Genomic DNA, 22,931 nt, shown 5'->3' on the forward strand with positions numbered 1-22,931 from the left:
TCAAATCCTCTCACTATGTAGGCCAAGATACAGTTTGCCTTCTACAACGCCTGCTGCGCATGCATGTTTGCCTTCAGTAACCAGTATACAAGGGCACCCAGGGCTCGTTGCATATTCCCCCTCTGCTTATAGCCATTCAGAATCTGCTTTCCTTTTTCTTGCTACCAAAGTGGATAACCTCACATTTATCCTTATTATACTGCATCTACCATGCATTTGCCCAGGCACTCAGCTTACCCAAATCATATTGAAGGATCTCTGCATCCTCCTTGCAGCTCACCCTCCAGCTTTGTGTCATCAGCAAACTTGGAGATATTATATTTGGTCTCTCATCTAAATTATATACATTTTGAACAGCTAAGGTTCCAGCGCTTAGCCGTACTAGTAACTGCCTGCCATTCAGAAAAAGATGTTTATTCTACTTCCTGTTTGCTAACCAGTTTTCTGTCCATTTCAATACACTATTCTCAATCCCACGTGCTTTAATTTTATATGCTAATGTCTTATGTAGGACTTTGTCAAAAGCGTTTTGGAAGTCCAAATAAACCACATCTACTGGCTGAGATAAGGAGCCCAAAACTGCACACAGTATTCCAAGTGAGACCTCACCATGGCCCTGTATGACTGCAGCAAGACATATCAGCTCCAGTACTCAGTATGTAGGCCAACATATTTTTTTGCCTCCCCTGCTGAGTGAGTGAATGGGGATTGGAAAGAGAGGTTGCTGAGTGAGTGGGGTTGGGAAGAGGGCCCGCTGACTGACTGACAGGTGTGGGGGAGAAGGGGCTGCTGAGCAAGGCCTTTGACAAGGTATTGCATGGTAAGTTGTTGCATAAGATTAATTCTCATGGAATCCAGGATGGGTAGGTAAATAGATACAAAATTGGCTTGATGACAGAAGACAGTGGTTGTAAAGGGCTGTTTTTCAAACTGGACACCTGTGACCAGCGGTATGCATCAGGGATCGGTGCTGTCTATTGTTATTTGTCATTTATATTAATGATTTGGATGAGGATATAGGATGCAGATGACACCAATCTTGGTGTCATAGTGGACAGTGAAGAACGTTATCTTGGATTGCAATGGGATCTTGATCAATTGGGCCAGGGAACTGATGAATGGCAGGTGGAGTTTAATTTAGATAAATACGGGGTGATGCGTTTTGGTAGATTGAATCAGGGCAGAACTTACTCAGTTAATGGTCGGGTGTTGTTAGGAGTTACAGAGCAAAGAGATCTAGGGGTACAGGTTCATAGTTCCTTGAAAATGGGGTCACAGCTGGACAAAGTAGTGAAGAAGACATTCAGCATGCTTGGTTTCATTAGTCAGAATATTGAATACAGGAGTTGGGATATCTTGTTGAAGTTGTACAAGACATTGAGGCTACACTTGGAATACTGTGTACAATTCTGATCACCCTATTATAGAAAGGATATTATTAAACTAAAGAATGCAGAAGAGATTTACTAGAATGCTACTGGGACTTTATGGTTTGAATTATAAGGAGCGGCTGGATAGACTGGGACTTTTTTCCTCTGGAGCATAGAAGGCTGGGGGGTGATTTTATGGAGATCCAGAAAACAGAGGGGCATAGGTCAGCTAGATAGTCATATCTTTTCCCAAAGGTAGGGAAGTCTAAAGCTAGAGGGCATAGGTTTAAGGTGAGAGGGGAGAGATACAAAAGTGTTCAGAGAGCAACTTTTTCAGAGTCTGGAACAAGCTGCCAGAGGCAGTAGTAGAGGTGGATACAGTTTTCTCTTTTAAAAAGCGTTTAGACAGTTACATGGGTAAGATGGATATAGAGGGATATGGGCCAAATGTGGGTAATTAAACTAGCTTGGGGGCTTAAAAAAAAAGGGTGGCATGGACAAGATGGGCCGAAGGGCCTGCTCCCATGCTGTAAACTCTGTGACTGAGTGCATGAGAGATGGGTAGGAGGATGTTTTTATGTATGTGGTGCAGGAGACTGGTTGATTGCAGTGTGAGAGGAATGGGAGGAATCAAGAGTTCCGCTGCATTTTCTGTCTCTAGGGAGCATGAGAGTTTAGGCTACATGATCATGTAATTTAAAACAGATTTTTGATCTTTGTATCTCTCTATTAGACATAATACATGAACTTTAATTATATACTGAAAGTTACTTGGCTATTTTGTTAATGTTTTGTTTTTGTTGGCATCTGTGATGACATTAATTTTCAGGAGTTTTTATTTGTTCATGGAATGTGGGCAATTCCGGTAAGTGCAGCATTTATTGCCCATTCCTAAATGCCCTTGAGAAGGTGGCAGTGAATTAAAATGAAATCACGTTGGAAAGTAGTTTGTAAAGCATTGCTGTAGTCCTTTGTACGTAACCAGTAAGGTCATGTTCCATTGTTCTAATGGACTGCATCCTCTTTCACATGCACGAACTACATTGATTGCTGAAATGCTTTGGTGATTTAGTACAAATGCATGGCCCACAGTCCTGATGTTGATAGAAGGAAAACCACCCACTTGAAATTTAATAATTCCACCTTTTTGAAGCAACCTAGAAACATTGCCATTTTACTACAGATCATAAAAAAATGCTACAATTATATAATTCTCATAAGCACATAAATAGGAGCAGGAGTAGGCCATCTAGCCCCTCGAGTCTGTCCTGCCATTCAATAAGATCATGGCTGATCTGATTGTGGTTTAGTTCCACTTACCCGCCTGCTCCTTATAACCCTTAATTCCCTTATTGGTCAAAAATCTATCTATCTGTGGCTTAAACACATTTAACAAGGTAGCCTCCACTGCTTCAATGGGCAGAGAATTCCAAAGATTCACTACCCTCTGGGAGAAGTTCCTCCTCAACTCTGTTCTAAATTGACTCCCCCTTATTTTGAAGCTGTGCCTTCTAGTTCTTCTTTCCATTTCAAGTGGAAATAATTTCTCTGCTTCTATCCTGTCTAGCCCCTTCATTATGTTGTATGTCCCTATAAGATCTCCAATGAGTACAGGCCCAGTCTACTCAATCTCTCCTCATAGGCTAACCCCCTCAACTCAGGAATCAACGTGGTGAACCTTCTCTGCACCCCCTCCAAAGCTAATATATCCTCCCTTAAATAAGGGGACCAGAATTGCACACAGTACTCTAGGTGTGGTCTCACCAGTACCTTGTACAATTGCAGCAAGACCTCACTGCTTTTATACTCCATCCCTCTTGCGATAAAGGCTAACATTCCATTTGCCTTCTTGATCACCTGCTGAGTTTTTGTGATCCATGCACAAGGACCCCCAGGTCCCTCTGCACATAGCATGTTGTATTTTTTCATCATTTAAATAATCCATTTTACTATTATTCCTTCCAAAGTGGATAACCTCACACTTGACAGCGTTATACTCTGCCGGATCCTTGCCCACTCTCTTAGCCTATCCAGATCTCTGCAGACTGTGTCCTCCACACAATTTGCTTTCCCACTCATCTTTTGTGTCATCCGCAAACTTTGTTACCCTACACTCGGTCCCCTCCTCCAGATTGTCTATGTATGTGGTTAACAGTTGAGGTCCCAGCACTGATCCCTATGGCACGCCACTAGTCACCAACTGCCAACTGGAAAAGCACCCATTTATTCCAACTCTCTGCTTTCTGTTAGATAGCCAATCCTCAATCCATGCTAACACTTTACCCCCAACTCCGTGTACCATTATCTTCTGCAGCAACCTTCTGGCAGAGTATAACGCTGTCAAGTGAGAGGTTATCCACTTTGGAAGGAATAATAGTAAAATGGATTATTTAAATGATGAAAAAATACAACATGCTATGTGCAGAGGGACCTGGGGGTCCTTGTGCATGGATCACAAAAACTGGTGATCAAGAAGGCAAATGGAATGTAAGGCACCTCATCGAATGCCTTTTGCAAATCTAAAAACACCACATCCACCGGTTTCCCTCTGTCAGCTGCACTTGTTACATACAAAGAACAACCCAGCACGGGAAACAGGCCCTTCGGCCCAACGAGCCCACGCCGCCGCATCACCCTACACCTATTCTACCCTGCGTGTCTACGAATGGAACCCCTAACTTAGCCAGATTCAGGTGGAGAATAGTGTCAATTTGGTAAAACCAGTCAGCCTAAGAGCACATCTTTGGGCTGTGGGAGGAAACCGGAGCGCCCGGAGGAAACCCACGCAACCACAGGGAGAATGCACAAACTCCCACAGACGCAGGCCCAAATCCATGTATCTGCACAGCTAGCAGTGCTAGTCACCGAGCTGTTGCGGCGCCCGTCTACCGGTCCAGGATCAAGCACACACACCGACACGAAGTACTAGGCCACTCCCGGAACCTCCAAGAGCAGCCCACGCACGACCCACTGTGTGCATGCCCCTCGTTTGACAATGAGGTGGACCTCCACCTGCGGAATAAAAAGACAAAAACATTAATTTACAAATCTGCATTTCCGGTGTCTCCCGAGGTTCTGACCTTATTTAATAGCCCCTACTATAACCCTCCATTCTCGTTTCACTCATGTCTGTCTAACTGAACCTTAAACAAGTCCAACGTTCCTGCCTCCACCACCCTACTCGGTAGCGCGTTCCATACCCCCACAACTCTCTGCGTAAAGAACCTTCCTCTCACGTCCAAATTATACCTCTCCCCCCTCACCCTTAAATCATGACCTCTCGTATTTGTACCCAGTCTAGGGAGCAGTCTCTCACTATTGACTCTATCTATTCCCTTCAGTATCTTGTATACCTCTATCGTGTCCCCCCTCAATCGCCGTCTTTCCAAGGAGAAAAGTCCCAGTTTCTCCAACCTTTCCTCGTAACCCAGCCCCTCCATGCCAGGCAACATCCTGGTAAACCTCCTCTGCACCCTTTCCAGAGACTCCACGTCCTTCCGGTAGTAAGGTGACCAGAACTGGACGCAGTACTCCAAATGCGGTCTAACCAACGTTCTATACAACAGAAGCATTACACGGCAGCTTTTATACTCTATACCCCTTCCTATAAAGGCTAGCATTCCATAAGCCTTCCTAACAACCTTCTCCACTTGTGTCGCAACCTTCATGGATTTGTGAACCTGCAGTCCCAGGTCCCTCTGTATTTCTATACTCCTAATCTGTCTACCTTTTATCACATAGCTCCTCTCTGCATTATTCCTTACAAAATGCATCACCTCGCATTTGTCAGGATTAAATTCCATCTGCCACCTATCTGCCCAGTGCACCAACCTATCTATATCCTGTTGTATCACTTGACATTCCACTTCAGTACCTGCCAACCCTGCCATCTTGGTGTCATCCGCAAACTTGCTGATCACACCACCTACGCTCATTTATGTATACTACAAAGAGGAGAGGTCCCAGTACTGAGCCCTGCGGCACACCACTGGTCACTGGCCTCCAGTCCGAAAAGGTCCCCTCCACAACTACCCTCTGTCTCCTATTACCCAGCCAGTTCTCAATCCACCTAGCTACCTGACCTCGTATCCCATGTGCCTTAACCTTTCCTACCAGCCTACCATGAGGGACTTTGTCAAATGCCTTACTGAAATCCATATAGATGACATCAACGGCTCTCCCATCGTCAACTGTTTTTGTCACCTCCTCAAAGAATTCCACAAGATTCATAAGGCAAGACCTCCCTCTAACAAAGCCATGTTGCGTATCCCTAATCAGATCGCAACGCTCCAAATGCTTATACATCCTACCCCTAAGTATTTTTTCCATTAATTTCCCTACCACCGATGTCAAACTCACCGGTCTATAATTTCCAGGGTTATCCCTACTACCTTTTTTGAACAGCGGTACCACATTTGCTACCCTCCAGTCTTCTGGGACCTCACCTGTGTCCAAAGAAGAGACAAAGATTTGCACCAGAGGCCCAGCAATTTCATCTTTCACCTCCCTAAGCAGCCTGGGACAAATACCATCAGGCCCCGGAGCTTTATCCGTCCTTACGCTACCTAAAAGCCCTAACACTTCCTCCCTCGTAATAGATATTTCCTGCAACTGATCCTCAGCTCCCTCCAAGAGACCGCACGATTCCAAACCCCCCTCCTTTGTGAATACCGACGCAAAGTATTCATTCAGGAGCTCCCCCATTCCCTCCGACTCAATACATAACTCCCCACTTTTGTCCCTAAGAGGACCAATTTTCCCTCTAACTACTCTCTTGCTCCTAATATAGGAATAAAATGCTTTTGGATTTTCCTTAATCCTACCAGCCAAAGCCATTTCATGCCCTCTCTTTGCCCTTCTAATTCCCCTTTTTAGCTCCCTCCTACTCTCTCTATATTCCTCCAGCGCACTCTCCGTACCCAGTTGTTTCGACCTAACATACGCCTCCCTCTTCTTCCTGACCAAGTCTTTAATACCCCATGTAATCCACGGCTCTCTAATCCTACCTTTCCCATCCTTCCGCTTAACCGGAACATACCTCCCCTGCAACCACTTCATTTTGCCCTTAAAAACCTCCCACTTGCCAGTTAACAGTCCCTCCCAATCAGTGTCCTGCAGCTCCCTCCTAATCCTGCTATAGCTCGCCTTTCCCCAGTTCAGTACACTCCCGATCGGCTGGCACTCGTCCCTTTACATTTTTATCCTAAAGACTTGTGGTCACTGTTAGCCACATGTTCGCCTACCTCTACCTCAACCACCTGCCCTGGCTCATTACCCAACACTAAATCCAGTATAGCCCCTCCCCTAGTCGGGCTAGTTACATACTGCTCTAGAGACCCTTCCAAAACACATTTCACAAACTCCTCTCCCTCCGTACCCCCAGCTCTAGGCCCCCTCCAATTCACTCCATACATACATCTCCATAAAATTCCAGTAAGTTCGTTGAACATGACTTTCCCTTCATGAATCCGTGCTGCGTCTGCTTAATTGAACCATTCTTTTCCAAGTGTCCTGCTATTTCTTCCTTAATGATAGATTCCAGCATTTTCCTAACTATGGATGTTAAACTAACCGGCCTGTAGTTACCCGCCTTTTGTCTACCTCCCTTTTTAAACATTGGTGTTACGTTAGCTGTTTTCCAAACAGCTGGCACCTCTCCAGAGTCCAGCAAATTTTGATATTTTACAACTAATGCATCTGCTATTACTCCCACCATTTCTTTTGGTACCCTGGGATGCATTCCATCTGGACCAGGGGACTTGTCTACCTTTAGTCCCATTAGCCTACCCAGGACTACCTCTTTGGTAATAGTGATCATTTTAAGGCCCTCACCCCCTACAGTCCCATGACTGTCAATTATCGGTATGCTATTTGTGTCCTCCACTGTGAAGACCGACACAAAAAAACTTGTTTAAGGCCTCAGCCATTTCATCGTTTCCCATTATTAAATCCCCCTTCTCACCTTCTCAGGGTCCAACATTTACTTTAGCCACACTTTTCCATTATATATATTTGTAATAACTTTTACTATCAGTTTTTATATTTTGTGCTAGTTTACTTTCATTATCTATCTATCTTTTCTTTCTTTATTGTTTCCTTAGTAGTTCTTTGTCTTTTTTTAAGAGCTTTCCCAATCTTCTAGTTCCCCACTAATTTTGGCCACTCTGTATGCATTGGTTTTTAATTTGATACTTTCCTTTATTTCCTTAGTTATCCATGCTGGTTATCCCTTTTCTTACATTCCTTTTTCATTGGAATATATTTTTGCTGAGTACTGAGAAAAATTTCCTTAAAAATCCTCCACTGTTCCTCAGCTGTCCCACCAACTAGTCTGTGCTCCCAGTCTACGTTAGTCAACTCCACCCTCATCCTATCGTGCTCCCCCTTGCTCAAGCAGAGGACACTGGTTTGGGACCCTACTTTCTCACCCTCCATCTGAATTAGAAATTCAACCATATTGTGATCACTCATCATTTGTCTTTGAGTTTTCTCATCCCTGGTATGTTTATAAGTTGGCTGCAGTGATTTAGCATCTGTTGCACATTGCTGATGTTGAGTAGGCAGGATGTGGAGATGCTGGCATTGGACTGGGGTAAGCACAGTAAGAAGTCTCACAACACCAGGTTAAAGTCCAACCAGTTTATTTGATCGACAGTTCTGATGCGCCACAGCGAAAAACCGCACCGACCACCTCGGAAGACAAACGCAGGACACGGTGGACAGAGTACCCTTTGTCGCCCAGTCCTTCCCTGGAGCAGAGAAGCTACAACATCATCTCCAGAGCCTTCAACATATTGATGAAGACGAACATCTCGCCAGAATCATCCCCACTTCTTGCCTTCAAACAACCGCACAACCTCAAACAGACCATTGTTCGCAGCAAACTACCAGTGACCACAACACCACACAACCCTGCCACAGCAACCTCCTACAAGACATGCCGGATCATCAACATGGATGACATCATCTCACGTGAGAACACCATCCACCAGGTACATGGCACATACTCTTGAAACTTGGCCAACGTTGTCTATCTAATACGCTGCAGGAAGGGATGTTCTGAAACATGGTACATTGGGGAGACCATGCAGATGCTACGACAGTGGATGAATGAACATCGCTCAACAATCACCAGGCAAGACTGTTCCCTTCCTGTTGGCGAACACTTCAGTGGTCGTGAGCATTTGGCCTCTGATCTTTGGGTAAACGTTCTCCAAGGCAGCCTTCATGGCACAACAGCACAGAGTTGCTGAGCAGAGACTGATGGCCAAGTTCTGCACAAATGAGGACAGCCTCAAATGGGACCTTGAGTTCATGTCGCACTATCTGTAATCCCCATGACTTGTCTGAACTTGCAATATCTCACTTACTGTCCTGTCTGGAGACAATACACATCTCTTTAATGTATGCCTAATGCTGTCTCCACTCACATTGTCTGCATCTTTAAGATTTGAATAACAGGTTTTCTGTAAAGACTTGCATTTTAATCAGTATTCTGTAACCTGTGTGTGCCTTTTATATGCTCTGTTTGAGACCAGAACACTCCACTCACCTGACGAAGGGGCAAACCCCGAAACCTTGTGGGTTTACTATCAAATAAACTGGTTGGACTTTAACCTGGTGTTGTGAGGCTTCTTACCTTGTTGAGTAGGCAGACCAGATGTTCTGAGGAAATCATTAGGTGGGCAAATGCCTCACAATCATATGTTTGTTAGATTTCACCTCGCACTTTACATTCCACTGCTGTGTAACAGGCTGTGGGATATGAGGGACAGACCTTGTTTTTTGCAGTCTGGAAAACAATGTTCTACACTCTAAAGCAGTCACTAGTTAGTTTTGAAGCTTTGTTCCTGTGTTTTATCATGTTATCTATAAGGGAAAAGTCATTATAATGTGGGTTAAAGTTAGCTTTATGTGGCTGCCTGAGCTGCTTGTTTGTAGGATCTTGTAGCGTTTGCCTTGTGTATCCAACTTGCTGTTTTCCATGGATGGGAAGAGCCACAACCTTACTTTTCCATGGGCCAGCCTACTAAGAGCATTGCATGCCAATAACAATTTTGTATGTTTGGCTGCCATCATTTTGTTTGCGTCCCCGTTAACCCTCTGAAAGGACTGGTCCATCGCTAAGTGTTGACTCAGCACTAATTAACAACTGTACTGTTTAAAAATAAAACCAAAAATTGCAGTTGATTGCTATGGTTTGATACCATGCCCTCTGATCAGCAGAAAAGCTTCAAACACTGACTATATTCTGTAATTCCTCACTCTCAGATATCACTTGCAGTTATGTCAATCTTTGAAAAATGGTGCATCCACCTACCACATTTTGTGCCTGATATCAGGACTGCATCCCATTCTATTTAAAAGTAATTTCCATAGAATCCCTACAGTGCAGAAGGAAACCATTAGGCCCATTGAATCTGCACAGACTCTCCGAAAGAGCATCTCAATGAGGCCTGACCCTGTCCCATGTATTTGCCGTGCTAATCCTCCTAACCTCCACATTTTGGGACACTTAAGCAATTTAGCATGGACAGTCCACCTAATCTGCATACACTTGGACTGTGGAAGGAAACCAGAGCACAAAGCTCAAACTTAGCAGAATTTGTTGTGTCTGTTTCCCACTAGATTGCTATAAGGCAGTCTAGACTAATGTGAGCAGCAAAAAGTGAAATGCAAGTGAAAACAAGTCTTGGTGCTTTAGTTGGCCTGTTGAACATCATTCTCATTGTTATTCCGTGAATGGGAAAACTGGTACCCAGACTGGAGTCCTGACAATCCAGTCTCTTGATAGACTGGGGAGAGTTACTTAAAGGGATAACAGTGGATAGAAAATGGCAAACATTTAATGGCATTGGGGAATTGCAGCAACTGTTTATTCCTGTCTGGCACAAAAGCAAAATGGGTAAGGGAGGTAGAGAGAAAACATGGAATTATAGACCAGTAAGCTTAACATCAGTAGTGGGAAAAATTCTCGAATCCATTATCAAAGATTTTATTTTGGAGCATTTAGAAAGCAGTAGCAGGATCAGACAGCATGGATTTATGAAAGGTAAATCATGCTTGGTAAGTCAGTTGGAATTCTTTGAAGATGTAACTAGTAGAGTTGACAAGGGGGAACCAGTAGATGTGGTATATTTGGACTTCCAGAAAGCATTTGACAAAGTCCCGCACAAGAGATTATCGTGCAAGATTAAAACGCACGGGATTAGAGGAAGTGTATTGAGATGGATAGAAAACTGGTTAGCAGAGAGGAAACAAAGAGTAGGAATTAATAGGTCCTTCTCATATTGGCAGGCAGTAACTAGTGGGGTGCTACAGGGATTGGTGCTGGGACCCAGCTATTCACAATATATAATGATTTGGATGAGGGAAGAAAATGAAATATCTCAAAGTTTGCAGATGATGCAAAGTTGGGTGGGAGGGTGAATTGTCACAAGGTTGCAGATATCCTTCAGAATGATCTGGACAGATTGGGCTAATCAGTGGCAGATGCAGTACAATTTGGATAAGTGTGAAGTTATTCACTTTGGAAGCAAAAACAAGAAAGCAGATTACTACCTGAATGGCTGTAAATTGGGAGAGGGGAGTGTGCAGTGGGACCTGGGTATCCTTGTGCACCAGTCACTGAAGGTAAGCATGCAGATGCAGCAGGTAGTAAAGAAGGCAAATGGCATATTGGTCTTCATTGTAAGAGGTTTTGCGTACAGGAGCAGGGATGTGATGTTGCTATACAGTCAGGGCCATGGTGAGGCCACACCTAGAGTATTGTATGCAGTTTTGGCTTTCTTTTCTGAGGAAGGATGTTCTTGCTCTCGAGGGAGTGTAGCAAAGGTTTACCAGGCTGATTCCAGGGATAGCAGGACTGATGTATGAGAAAAGATTGACTAGGTTAGGATTGTTTTGGCTGGAATTCAGATGAATGAGGGGGGATCTCATAGAGACTTATAAAATTCTAACAGGTCTAGATAGGATAGATGCAGGGATGATGTTCCTGATGATGGAGGAGCCCAGAATCAGGGGGTCACAATCTGAGGTTTTAGGGTAGACCATTTAGGATGGAGGAGAGGAGATATTTCTTCACCCAAAGAGTGGTGAGCCTGTGGAATTCAATACCACAGGAAGTAGTAGATGCCAAAACTTTGAATGTGTTCAAGAACTGGACAAAGCACTTGGGATGAATGGGATCAAATGTTACAGGGGAAAAAGCAGTATTAGACCATTGAGTTGGATGATCAGCCATGATCTTAATGAATGGTGGAGCAGGCTCAGAGGGCAAAATGGCCACCTCCTGCTCCTAAATTTTATGTTTCTACAGTGCAGAGTAGTCACACCTTGTCATTTGAGGAACCTTCAAGTGAATGCATTGGTGACCAGGATTTATAGCTTATACTGTCTAAGGCAGCTGAGGGCTCACCTCAATTGAGAGGCTTTATTTTGCAATATTTTAAGGCTCCTTTAAACATGAGAAGGATTACATCTCATCTTTGAGCATCAGGATGAGAAAATTCGACATTCTAAATCTGCTTCAAGCCTTTTGGGTAGCATGATAAGTTAATTGGTCGCAATCCACACCAAAGATACCTGCTTCCGTGTTGTAATTTAGTCTTGTCACTACAAGTATTTCAGGGTTAATTTACAGGGTCCGGTATTTGGCTGATGCTTCCCTGTAAACTTCAGAATTTTCTCGAGTGTCTGCTGTTATTGCTGCACTTGTACAAGAGGTCCTCATTAAAAGATAGTTCCACCAGCATTACAGAAGTTAACCATAGTAATGTACTTTGGAAAAGAGTAATTAGAACCAAATAATGTTTTGGTATTGATGACTTTCATAGTTTGAACAGCTATAGGAGTGCTTTCCTATTTAACGCTGGTTTGCTATACTTCTGAAATCTCTTGCCAAGGGCTCAGGAATTCCTGCAGGACACTAATTATCGTTTTGCCTTATTTGTGGCCTCAAATCCGTGCTGTACCAATTTAGTATTCACGAGATCATTTCAGTTGCTCTTGCACAACAATGTCACACGATGTGTTGCAATTAGTCGGTAGATTCTAACCAACTGTTGGAAGAGATGCCTCCCTGTACTGACACCATTCCTTCGCCCAATTCTGATATTGAACATATGCTCACGTAAATGGGTCCGAGCAGGTAAGCAGAGTCTGGTTTTGGAGACTGATGATTTTTATACTCACTTTCACTCATTTCAAGGATGCTGCAGAATATCAGATTTAATCTAGCCTTCCAGGCCATGGTTTTTAGATATCCTAGATTTGAAATGACTCCCCAGTCTCACTTCCACAAGAAGCACAACATCTTTTAACTGTCGAGCCATTTTCTCCAACTAGATTTTCAAATTTGTTTGGTGTAGAGGAGAGGTTCAATTGTCTGTCCAGTTAGCTAGATGAAGTCAGCTTTTGTTTAGGTTGATCTTGAAGCTGTGAACTGGGGTTTAATTTGGATCCGTAAGTGAAGAGCTGCATGAAAAATAGCCCTGTGGGTTACACGTGAACTAAAAATAAATAAGTGGGAATGTCTTGAGCATACAAATCGTCTTGAAGTGGGGAAGCAGCAAGTTCCTTAGCCACTGAGGACAAGTTAGCTGTAGCTAAATGAGATCTGTAAAATGCTGGCAATGAAACGTTTTTGCATTGTGTACATTACTAGCTGCAGGATTAGCAGCCTTACTGTATCCGACCAAAATGGAGAGTGAAGTTGCTTTTTAGTTACCTTTTAGTACATTATTTTCATCTCCTGAATAAAGTTTAAGAATTATAGTAAATTAATGATCACAGTACTGCTGTGAAAGTTACTGAAATGACTCTGTGCAAGGCAGAATTCACAAAAGTGATAATGAATGTGTTTTTGACCAAACGTTTGATATAGAGATTAAAAGCATTTATGCAGAAACATGCACTAAATGTTAACCTTTTGGAGGGTTATCAAGCATTTTCTTCTGTTTCAGGCTACAGTTTTGTTTCCCCTTCCAGAGGATGCACAAGTAAGCAACCACAGTGACTGTAAAAATATGACTGCACCGTTACTGGTAATCAGCTTTGGGGACGGTCATTCCCTCAGCATGAATTTCTCAAGAGTCAACACGTCATACAAATTGGATGTACTAGTTATTTCTTGCAACTGGAGTGACAATGCACTTTTTCCAAATGCAAGTTCCAAAGGTAAGTTATTGGTATCTGTAAATGCTTCAACTTCAGACATTACACGTCTAATGCAAATTTTGGCATTTGCAGCATGCCTACAACTAGGTCAGTATGGGCAATTTACTGTTTGTAGAGATGCGAAAGAAAAGGCAGTGGTGTTTGAGACAGTATCATAAAGCTAATATGTTCAGACTTGGGGTAGCCAGGGTAGAATTTCTTTGTGGAGTCTGTTACTTTGCAAACAGGGAGTGAAATGAAAGTTGATTACGTTAGACAGGCGTGTATTAATGATCAAGACTGCTGACTCTTCACAGCAGTCGTGGGGGTGCTGGCATTTTAAAACTCTTAATAGGGTGGGGTTGTTTCAAGAGTGAAGCTTAAAAATGGTGGCACAGATTTTCTTTAGTCTGATGATAATCGATGATGTGAGAAGTGTAGGGTGAAAAAAAACAACATTGAATCATTCTCCAGAACTCCTTTGTAAAGGAAAACTGCTAAGGCCAGCAAACAAGACCATCACTTACATAAGACTTGAAATTATGTTCCATTGGCCTTAATTTGATAAATTACAAGCCTACAATACAACATGAAATCGCAAGAGGTTTGGAGAAATAGCAGCTGTACCAGATTGTCAGCAGACTTCTAAAGCGTTTTACTGAATTGTTTGAAGAATTAAGATTAGATAATGTAGTGGATGTGGTTTGTGGTTTTCAAAAACCACTGGATAAATGTTTTTGGCAGTTTGTGTTGTGAACTGGAAGATGCTCTGCTGAAGCAGTGCCAGCATGTTATCATCAAGCAAAGGGTAATAGGATGTACTGGGCAAAATTTGACAGATGGAGTATAATGTGGGATGTACAAGGTTGTCCACTTATTGGAAAGAATAGAAAAGCAAAATATTATTTAACCGAAGAGAGAGAGAGACTGCAGAATGCTGCAGTATCAAGGGATAAAATTAGCATGCAGTATAGCAATTTAATTAGCCAGGTGAATGTTTGCGTTTATTGCATGGAGAATGGAGTATAAAAGTAAGGAAGTCTAGCTTCAACTGCATTGGTCAAACCACAGCTAGAATACTGGCTACAGTTTTCTCGTCCTTATTTAAGGAGGGATATACTTGCACTGGAGGCAGTTCAGAGAAAGTTTATGAGATTGATTCTTTGGATGAGGTTGTTTGTCTTGAGGAAGGGTTGAGAAGGTTGGCCCTTTAACAGAATGAGAGGTGATCTTATTGAAACATAAGAGGGGACGTGACAGACTAGATGCGGAGAGAATGTTTCCCCTTCCAGAAGAATCTAGAACTGGGGGCACAGTTTCAGAAAAAGAGGCCCCTCGATCAAGGTGGAGGTAAGGAGGAATCTATTCTCTGAGGTTCTTTAACTTTGGAATTCTGTCCTCTAGAGATCATAGTTTATTGCATATACTCGTGGCTGAGTTAAGGCAGATTTGTAATTTACAGGGGAGCCTGGGGTTATATGAAGTAGGCAGGAAAATGGAGTTATGGTCAAAATCAGATCAAGCATGATCTTGTTGAATGGCCTACTCTTCCAACCTATTGTTATGTAAGTGACCATATATGCTCACAAAAATTACACAAATCATTCTGCAGGTGCCAAATGAGGATCAGTGAAGGACAAAACCAAGTTCAACAATGACTTTTTTATGGGTTGAAAATTTGAATTGGGGTTTGATAACGTTCTATGATTTCTGACAATTCTAAGTATTTTTTAATTTGAAAATTGCTGATTTGAAAACCTTTCCAGGTTTTTTGGTAGATTCTTCGAGGTCAACGGACATCAGTGCAAAAATAAATACAACGTACAGATGTACAAGTGATTCTACTGTGCACATGAAAATTGTAAACTTAACTTTGAGCCACGTTCGAATGGAAGCTTTTCCACCAAGTAATAATTTCAGTAAAATTGGTAAGCATTTTCAGCTTTGACATAGTATCAAACTTATTGCCTAAATAATGTTTGAAAGTAGTTGAATTTCTTCCATGTATTTACATCAGTTCAATTTTACTTTTAGAAAGTGTATGTTCTGCTGATGTGACTCCAACTATACCTACTACAACACTGGTTACCACCCTGACTCCAACTACAGCAACACCCCCAACACCTCAGAATCCTGTTCCAGGAACTTATAATGTCTCCAATAGCAATGGAACCTGTCTGCTTGCCAAGATGGGACTACAGCTCAACATAACCTACACTACCCCAGATAATAAGGTAATCAGTTTAAATCTTTACATTTGAAGTTATATAAAGCGGCAGGTAATTGTGTTCTACCATACAAGCTTATAAATTAGGAACCACTTGTGGACCAAGTGGCCTTAACCGCTATGAAGGCCACTTGGTCCGTCAAGCCTGCTCTGCCATTTGATAAGATCGTGGCTGAACTGTTATGTAATTGTGACCTTGACTCCACTTTACTGTCTACCCCCCATACCTTTTGACTCCTATCTAATTTAGCGTAAAATTCAAATCACGCAGCTTCCATTGGTCTCTGGGGAAGAGAATTCCACAAACAACCATCTGATAGAAAATAATTCCCCTCATCTCGATCTTAAATAAAACACCCCTTATTTTTAAACTGTTCCCTAGTTCACGTCACTCCCACAAGGGGAAACATCTTCTGAGCATCCAATATGTAATTTTCAAAATAATTATTCCATAATCTAAGGAATTAATGTGATATAATCAAGCCCATTTTATCATAACATGGGCAGCTTCATCACTTTACTTGGATGTTTTTGATTGGGGGTAGGATTACATTTCAGTATTGTGAAAGTTATACATTAATAAATCTCAGAAGGTGAGCATGTCATGTATTTTATCATGGGATTACCTTATTTCATGACTCGTGTACAGCATTATTAGAGCACAGAGGGAGTCCTTTGAGTTTATGCACTATATAGAATAATCTGGGTCGTGTTTGTTGCCTTGACTATTGGCCCCAAAATATGTGCAATCCATCCCAACTAATCTTCCCTAGACAAGAAGGATCTGGTCAGGTATGAAGTTGGAAAAAGACAAGGTCTGCTAGTGTAGATACGGTAGGCTGAATGACTGTTCTGTGCTGTAATTTTTCATGGCTCCAAGGACAACGTTCTGATGTGTATAATTTTGTTGAATAAAGTCAAATATTTTGTGAGCTGATCTAATGTAGATTAGCTTTGAGCAGATACAGGAGAAAATCTATTGAATAAACCTGTTCGAGACCATTTATCTTTTAGTCAAATGACTTTATGGTCAGCTTTCTTTGGGAGTGCACATGAGATGTTGTCATTTTGGAAAAATTTTGTCATCTGCATTCATGCATTCAGCCCATTGTTTGAATGGCTGCATAAATATTGGAATTATTCTACGGTGTCTGAAGCTAATTATGTTTTAACAGTAGAGCTTGCATTAATACACTTTATTGAGAAAATGTATTGTATTGTCTTTACGTCCTATATTTGTCTAATTTGACAGGGCTGTTAAATTATATAAATATTATTTGCATCACAAAAGTTGTTAACATTAGTTTTTGTAGGCATGTCTCATTGGTTGTATTCTCATCTGAGCATGAAGGTCATGAATAAAAGCCTCATAATAGATTTAAATATGTAGTCTAGGTTGATGAATAGTAGTATTGAGCATTATTCTGGAGTACTTTAGGACTATATGCAAGGCAAAGAAACATTGTTTTTGCCATGAGTGGTTAGGATCTGGATGCATTTCCTGATAGATGGTGGAAGCAGAATTCAAAATAGAATTGAAAAATTCTTAAAAGTGAAACATTCAGGGATAAAACCAGGCAACAGGGCTAAATGGATTGCTCTTTGAGTCTGGTAGACTCAGTGGGCTCCATAAACGGGATTCAAACATTACCAACCTGCTCTGGCCTACATGTTGGTCCAAACTCTCAGCAATGTGTGCTGGGGATATTACTAAATTTGCTGATGACGCAAAGATTGGTAGGAAAGTAAGATGTGAAGAGCGCATAAGGATGCTGCAAAGGGATATAGAGAGGTTAAGCAAGTGGGCAAAGATCTGGCAAATGGAGTATAATATGGGAAAATGTATAATTGTCAATTTTTATTGGAAAAATAAGAAAAGAAACATATCTAAATGGTGAGATTGCGAGCCGCATTTCGCTACTTAACCACTACTGAAATTCATTTATATTTTTATCAATTCAGATAGTTGTGTTTGATATTACTCCTGAAGGAGTTAACAGAGCTGTGTGCAACTGTGACAGCCCTATGGCATATTAATAAATATCAATTGTATTTTTATTTTGTTGGGGAAATGGTGCTAGAGCAGGTGGGGCTGATGACTTTTTTTACAATGAGGCTTCTTTTGGCTTCTCTGTGAACTGAACACATCTGCAGTTCGGTTGGGTGGGGGAGACGACAGTTACTGTTGCAGAATTTCCCTCCGTTCTGTGTAACAATTGATTGTTTGTTAATGCATAATCTTGTATAAAGCATAGCCTGTGCAAATGTAAAATTCCAACAAGCTTTGTCTTGTGCCAAGTGTAATAAACAATTCTACATCAGCCGAGGAAATTGTTTGCCCTTTCCACCTACCCGTGGTGAGAGACTGCATCATCACATCACTTGCTATCCTAGCTGCTGCTGTTGCAAATTCATCAGGAGGGGTGGCACTCGGCTGAGTAGACTGAGAAATTGAGGCTGTTCTTTACCTCTTTAGCTAATGATGTCAACTGAAGTAGCCCTTCATTCAGCATTTTTTGAGAATGCATTATTTAAAAATTGGATGATGCGCTTCAGATGCGAGTGCATGTCAATTTGAGGATGCTCTAATATACTGTCTTATTGGGGTTTCTAGAATCACAGGATTATGCTGCATGTTGTTCAGTTTTGCTGTTCAAAAAGATCTCCTCGTGTGGGGCGGGCTGTTAACACGCAAATAAGTGCGGCGTGCAGGAATGGGACGGCCGTAGTTATGGGGGATTTCAATCTGCATATTGATTGGTCGACCCATGTTGGATGCGGGGGGCTCGAGGAAGAGTTCTTGGAATGCTGCCGAGATAGTTTCCTCGAACAGTGTGTGTTGGAGCCGACGAGGGAGCGAGCTATCTTGGATCTGGTGCTATGTAATGAGGCGGGTAGAATTAGGGACCTTGTGGTGAAGGATCCTCTTGGGGAGAGTGATCATTGTATGGTGGAGTTTCTGGTGCAGATGGAGGAGGAGGAGAAAGTGGGTTCCCGGACACGCGTCCTCTGTTTGAATAGAGGGGAGTATGGTAGGATGAGAGAGGAATTGGCGAATGTGGACTGGGGGAGCGCGTTGGAGGGAGGGCCTGTTGAGGAGCAGTGGAGGATCTTTAAGGAGATCTTTCTTGGTGCTCAGCGGAAATTTATTCCGATGGTCAAAAAGGATAGTAGGAAGAGAGGTAATAAGCTGTGGATAACGAAGGAGGTGAAGGAAGGTGTTAAATTAAAAGCGGAGGAATTTAGAGTAGCTAAGAGTAGTGGGCGAGAAGAGGATTGGGAGAGGTTTAAATGTCAACAAAGATTGACAAAGAAGTTGATAAAGAAGGGTAGGAGAAACTATGAAGCTGGGCTAGCGCTTAATATAAAAAAGGATAGCAAGAGTTTTTATAAATATATAAAAAGGAAGAGGCTGGCTAGGGTGAATGTTGGTCCTTTAGAGGATGAGAAAGGGGACCTAGTGGTAGGGGATGGGGATATGGCTAAGGTATTGAATAACTTTTTTGTTTCTGTCTTCACGGAGGAGGACGTGAATAATTTGCCGGGTGTTAGCGATGGAAAGGTGGTAGGACTGGAGGGTCTTAATGACATTACTGTTACTAGAGAGGTGGTGTTCGACAGACTGGAGGGGCTGATTGTGGACAAGTCCCCAGGACCAGATGGAATGCATCCGAGGGTTCTGAAAGAAATGGCGGAGGTGATGGTGAATGCCTTGGTGGTTATTTTCCAGACGTCGCTGGATTCCGGGGAAGTGCCGGATGATTGGAAAACGGCTAATGTTACACCGTTGTTTAAGAAGGGTGCCAGGCAAAAGGCGGGGAATTATAGGCCGGTTAGTTTAACGTCTGTGGTAGGTAAAATGTTAGAATCTGTCATTAAGGAGGAAATTGCGAGGCATCTTGAAGGGAATTGCTTGATAGAGCAGACGCAGCACGGTTTCATTAAAGGGAAGTCGTGTCTGACAAATTTACTGGAGTTCTACGAGGAGGTGTCTAGGGCGGTGGATAGAGGAGAGCCGGTGGATGTGGTCTTTCTAGATTTTCAGAAGGCGTTTGACAAAGTACCTCAAGAGGTTATTGCAGAAGGTCGAGGGACATGGAGTTGGGGGTAGGGTGTTAGCGTGGATAGAGGATTGGTTGTCAAATAGGAGGCAGAGAGTGGGGGTCAACGGGTGCTATTCGGATTGGCGGATGGTGACTAGTGGAGTGCCCCAGGGGTCGGTGCTGGGGCCTCAGCTTTTTACCATTTATATAGATGATCTGGAGGAGGGAACCGAGTGTAGGGTGTCGAAATTTGCTGATGACACCAAGATTGGGGGAACGGCAAATTGTGCGGAGGGTGTGGAGAGTCTGCAGAAGGATCTAGATAGGCTGGGCGAATGGGCCAGGAAATGGCAAATGGAATTTAATGTTGGCAAGTGTGAGGTGGTCCACTTTGGTAGGAATAATGGTAGGAAGGACTATTACTTACGGGGCGATAAACTGCAGCAGGCGACGGTTCAGAGGGACCTCGGGGTCCTTGTGCATGAGTCGCAAAAACCCAGCTTGCAGGTGCAGCAGGTGGTCAGGAAGGCGAATGGGATGCTGGCCTTCATAGCAAGGGGGATTGAATATAAAAGTAGGGAGGTCTTGCTGCAGCTGTATAGGGCATTGGTGAGGCCGCAGCTGGAGTACTGTGTGCAGTTTTGGGCGCCGCACCTGCGCAAAAATATTTTGGCCTTGGAGGGAGTGCAGAGGAGGTTTACTAGGCTGATACCGGAGTTGAGGGGGTTGAGCTATGAGGAGAGGCTGAATAAACTGGGCTTGTACTCGTTAGAGTTTAGAAGAATGAGGGGAGATCTCATTGAGACGTATAAGATGATGAATGGGATGGACAGGATAGAGGTGGAGAGACTCTTCCCGCTCAAAAAAGACAGGAGGACTAGGGGGCACAGCCTCAAGATAAAAGGGGGGCGGTTTAGAACGGAGTTGAGGAGGAACTTCTTCACTCAAAGGGTGGTGAATCTCTGGAATTCTCTGCCCGTTGAAGTGGTGGAGGCTGCCTCGCTAAATATTTTTAAGACGCGGGTTGATGGGTTTTTGATAAGAGAGGGGATTAAGGGTTATGGGGAGAAAGCGGGAAAGTGGAACTGAGCAGCGACAGATCAGCCATGATCTTATTGAATGGCGGGGCAGGCTCGAACGGCTAGATGGCCTACTCCTCCTATTTCTTATGTTCTTATGTACTCTGAAGCAGGAAGGCTCACAAGCAGCATTGGATTTTATGGTGGAGTTTAATACTTGGCTTTTGGCCCTGTTTTGTTCATAGGTTGTGACTCAGCCATGATTTAACAGTGGTCATGATGTTAAGAATGGTGGTGGAGATGGGATGGTATAAGGGAGAGAAAAAAATGGAAGAATTAAAATCATGCTTGTTTATTTCCCTTAATTTCCTATTGCAAACTAGAACGTGACTGAGTATATTTTCTTCTTGTAGACTGCACTGAAAGTTTTTAACATCCAGCCAAACACAACAGTTTCGGATGGAAACTGCAGCCGTGATCGTGCATCTCTTCAGTTGACAGACACCTTGACCAAGCTGAATTTTGTGTTTGTTGTGGTGAGTTAAGATATTTTAAATATAAAGTTAAACAGATTTCATTAAGTGCTTCATTTTGATAATGTGTATTTTTAGAAAAAAGGCCCTTTTCCATGTGGGCTTTCTCACATTTGCCTGTCATGTGAAAATGTTAGCTTTGTGTTGCGTAAAACTCATTGGTTATATTGCCTTTGACCTTCATACGTGAACATAAAATGAGCATTACCAAGTGCTGGAGTATTAGAGTTCAGGCCCTCCTTGGAGAGTTATTAGATAGCAATAAGGAATAATTAACTTTCCACTTAGTGAGGATGTTGAGATGATCAAAGTTCCCCATCTACACTTTGGATAATATTTGCTAACTCAGTTCAGACAGACTATTAAAAAAAACAATGTTGTACAAGGTCTGCATTTACCTGCAAAGACATTGGCTATTTCTTGCCTGAAATAATCCTAATATACTCCTTAGTTACAAAACAACTTTTCAAATTCAGCTAAATGGGATCAGAATAATTGAGTTGTCATTCCAGTTTTTGGATTGTTGGTTGCATAATCCTTGGTAGGTGGAGAAAAGGCGATGCGGTTGGTGTCAATATTAAGGTCAAGTATATACAGTTGGAAGGCATTGATTAATATGCTCAAGTAGTCAACCGTAGAGAGACTATTGACACTAGTGTGGGGTTAGGACTTGGTAAATTTCACTATGAATAAATCTGAAACTGAGTGAAGATTGACTTTTGATTTCCTACTTAAATTGGTTGTCAGGAGTTTAACATCTTCAGACCTTAGGTATATAATGGATACATTTAGCTTGGAGACCAAATAATCAAGAATAAGTAATCTTCCCCAGTCATTATTAATAAATAGCAAATTGGGTTAGATTGCCTCAACATTGTCTTGCACTTTTAAGTCTTAAATGTACAAAGCTTCGCAATCATCTGCCAAAACTATGGGTATTTAGAACCTTGTGAAGATAAAGATGAGGGAATATAAGTGACTTTGTGTTCGTGCTATTCATTTAAACTGACATTCTTACTTGAGGCGATGGTCTGTTATGCAAAGAATTGCAGACTTTACTATTATTTTCTGCAATGCCTTTTCCAAATAGTGCCCACTGGCTTTATAAAGAACTAACTGTGTGTTCCACAAATGTGACTGCATAATGATACTCAGCTTGTCATGTTAAATCTGTTTTTTTTGTTCAGAATGCTACTACCAACAAGTTCTATCTGAAGGAGCTCTCCGTTTCTACGCGTGTTGGTTTGCCTGCTGCTCGGGGTAATTTTCAACCTTCAAAAAGTATATCTTAATGCAGTTAAAATGACAGTTGTAGAAAGTTATTGTTTATATTGACTCAGGTGTACACTATTTTAGATTTGAAGTACTCAGCTGTCATTTAAACATTAGGCAACATACTTATAGAATGGACGGTGCAAATTTACTACTGGGCTTCTATTTGGTGCATCTTTAATGGAATTGCAACATCACTCAATTTTAGTTTCAGAAATTGCAAAATATTATTGAGAATATTCTTTTTAGAACTGGCAACTGGGTCCTGCTTTGACTGCTGTGGTTTAGCAACATAGCGAGGGATTCATTAG

At 42.3% G+C, this 22,931-nt stretch overlaps 1 protein-coding gene across 1 annotated transcript in view; it reads left to right on the plus strand.

Annotated features, from left to right (window-relative positions):
- LOC145353409 (lysosome-associated membrane glycoprotein 1-like) overlaps positions 1-22,931 on the plus strand; it is a 42,466-nt gene that overhangs the window by 14,157 nt on the left and 5,378 nt on the right. The window contains exons 3-7 of the mRNA XM_080204155.1: positions 13,334-13,547; positions 15,293-15,454; positions 15,561-15,760; positions 21,229-21,351; positions 22,536-22,608. Coding sequence (XP_080060281.1) covers positions 13,334-13,547; positions 15,293-15,454; positions 15,561-15,760; positions 21,229-21,351; positions 22,536-22,608 — 772 coding nt within the window. The remainder of the gene's footprint in view (positions 1-13,333; positions 13,548-15,292; positions 15,455-15,560; positions 15,761-21,228; positions 21,352-22,535; positions 22,609-22,931) is intronic.

This window comes from Carcharhinus amblyrhynchos, chromosome 15 (genome assembly GCF_965287045.1).
Source record: "Carcharhinus amblyrhynchos chromosome 15, sCarAmb.v2.hapA, whole genome shotgun sequence".
NCBI classification, from domain to species: domain Eukaryota; kingdom Metazoa; phylum Chordata; class Chondrichthyes; order Carcharhiniformes; family Carcharhinidae; genus Carcharhinus; species Carcharhinus amblyrhynchos.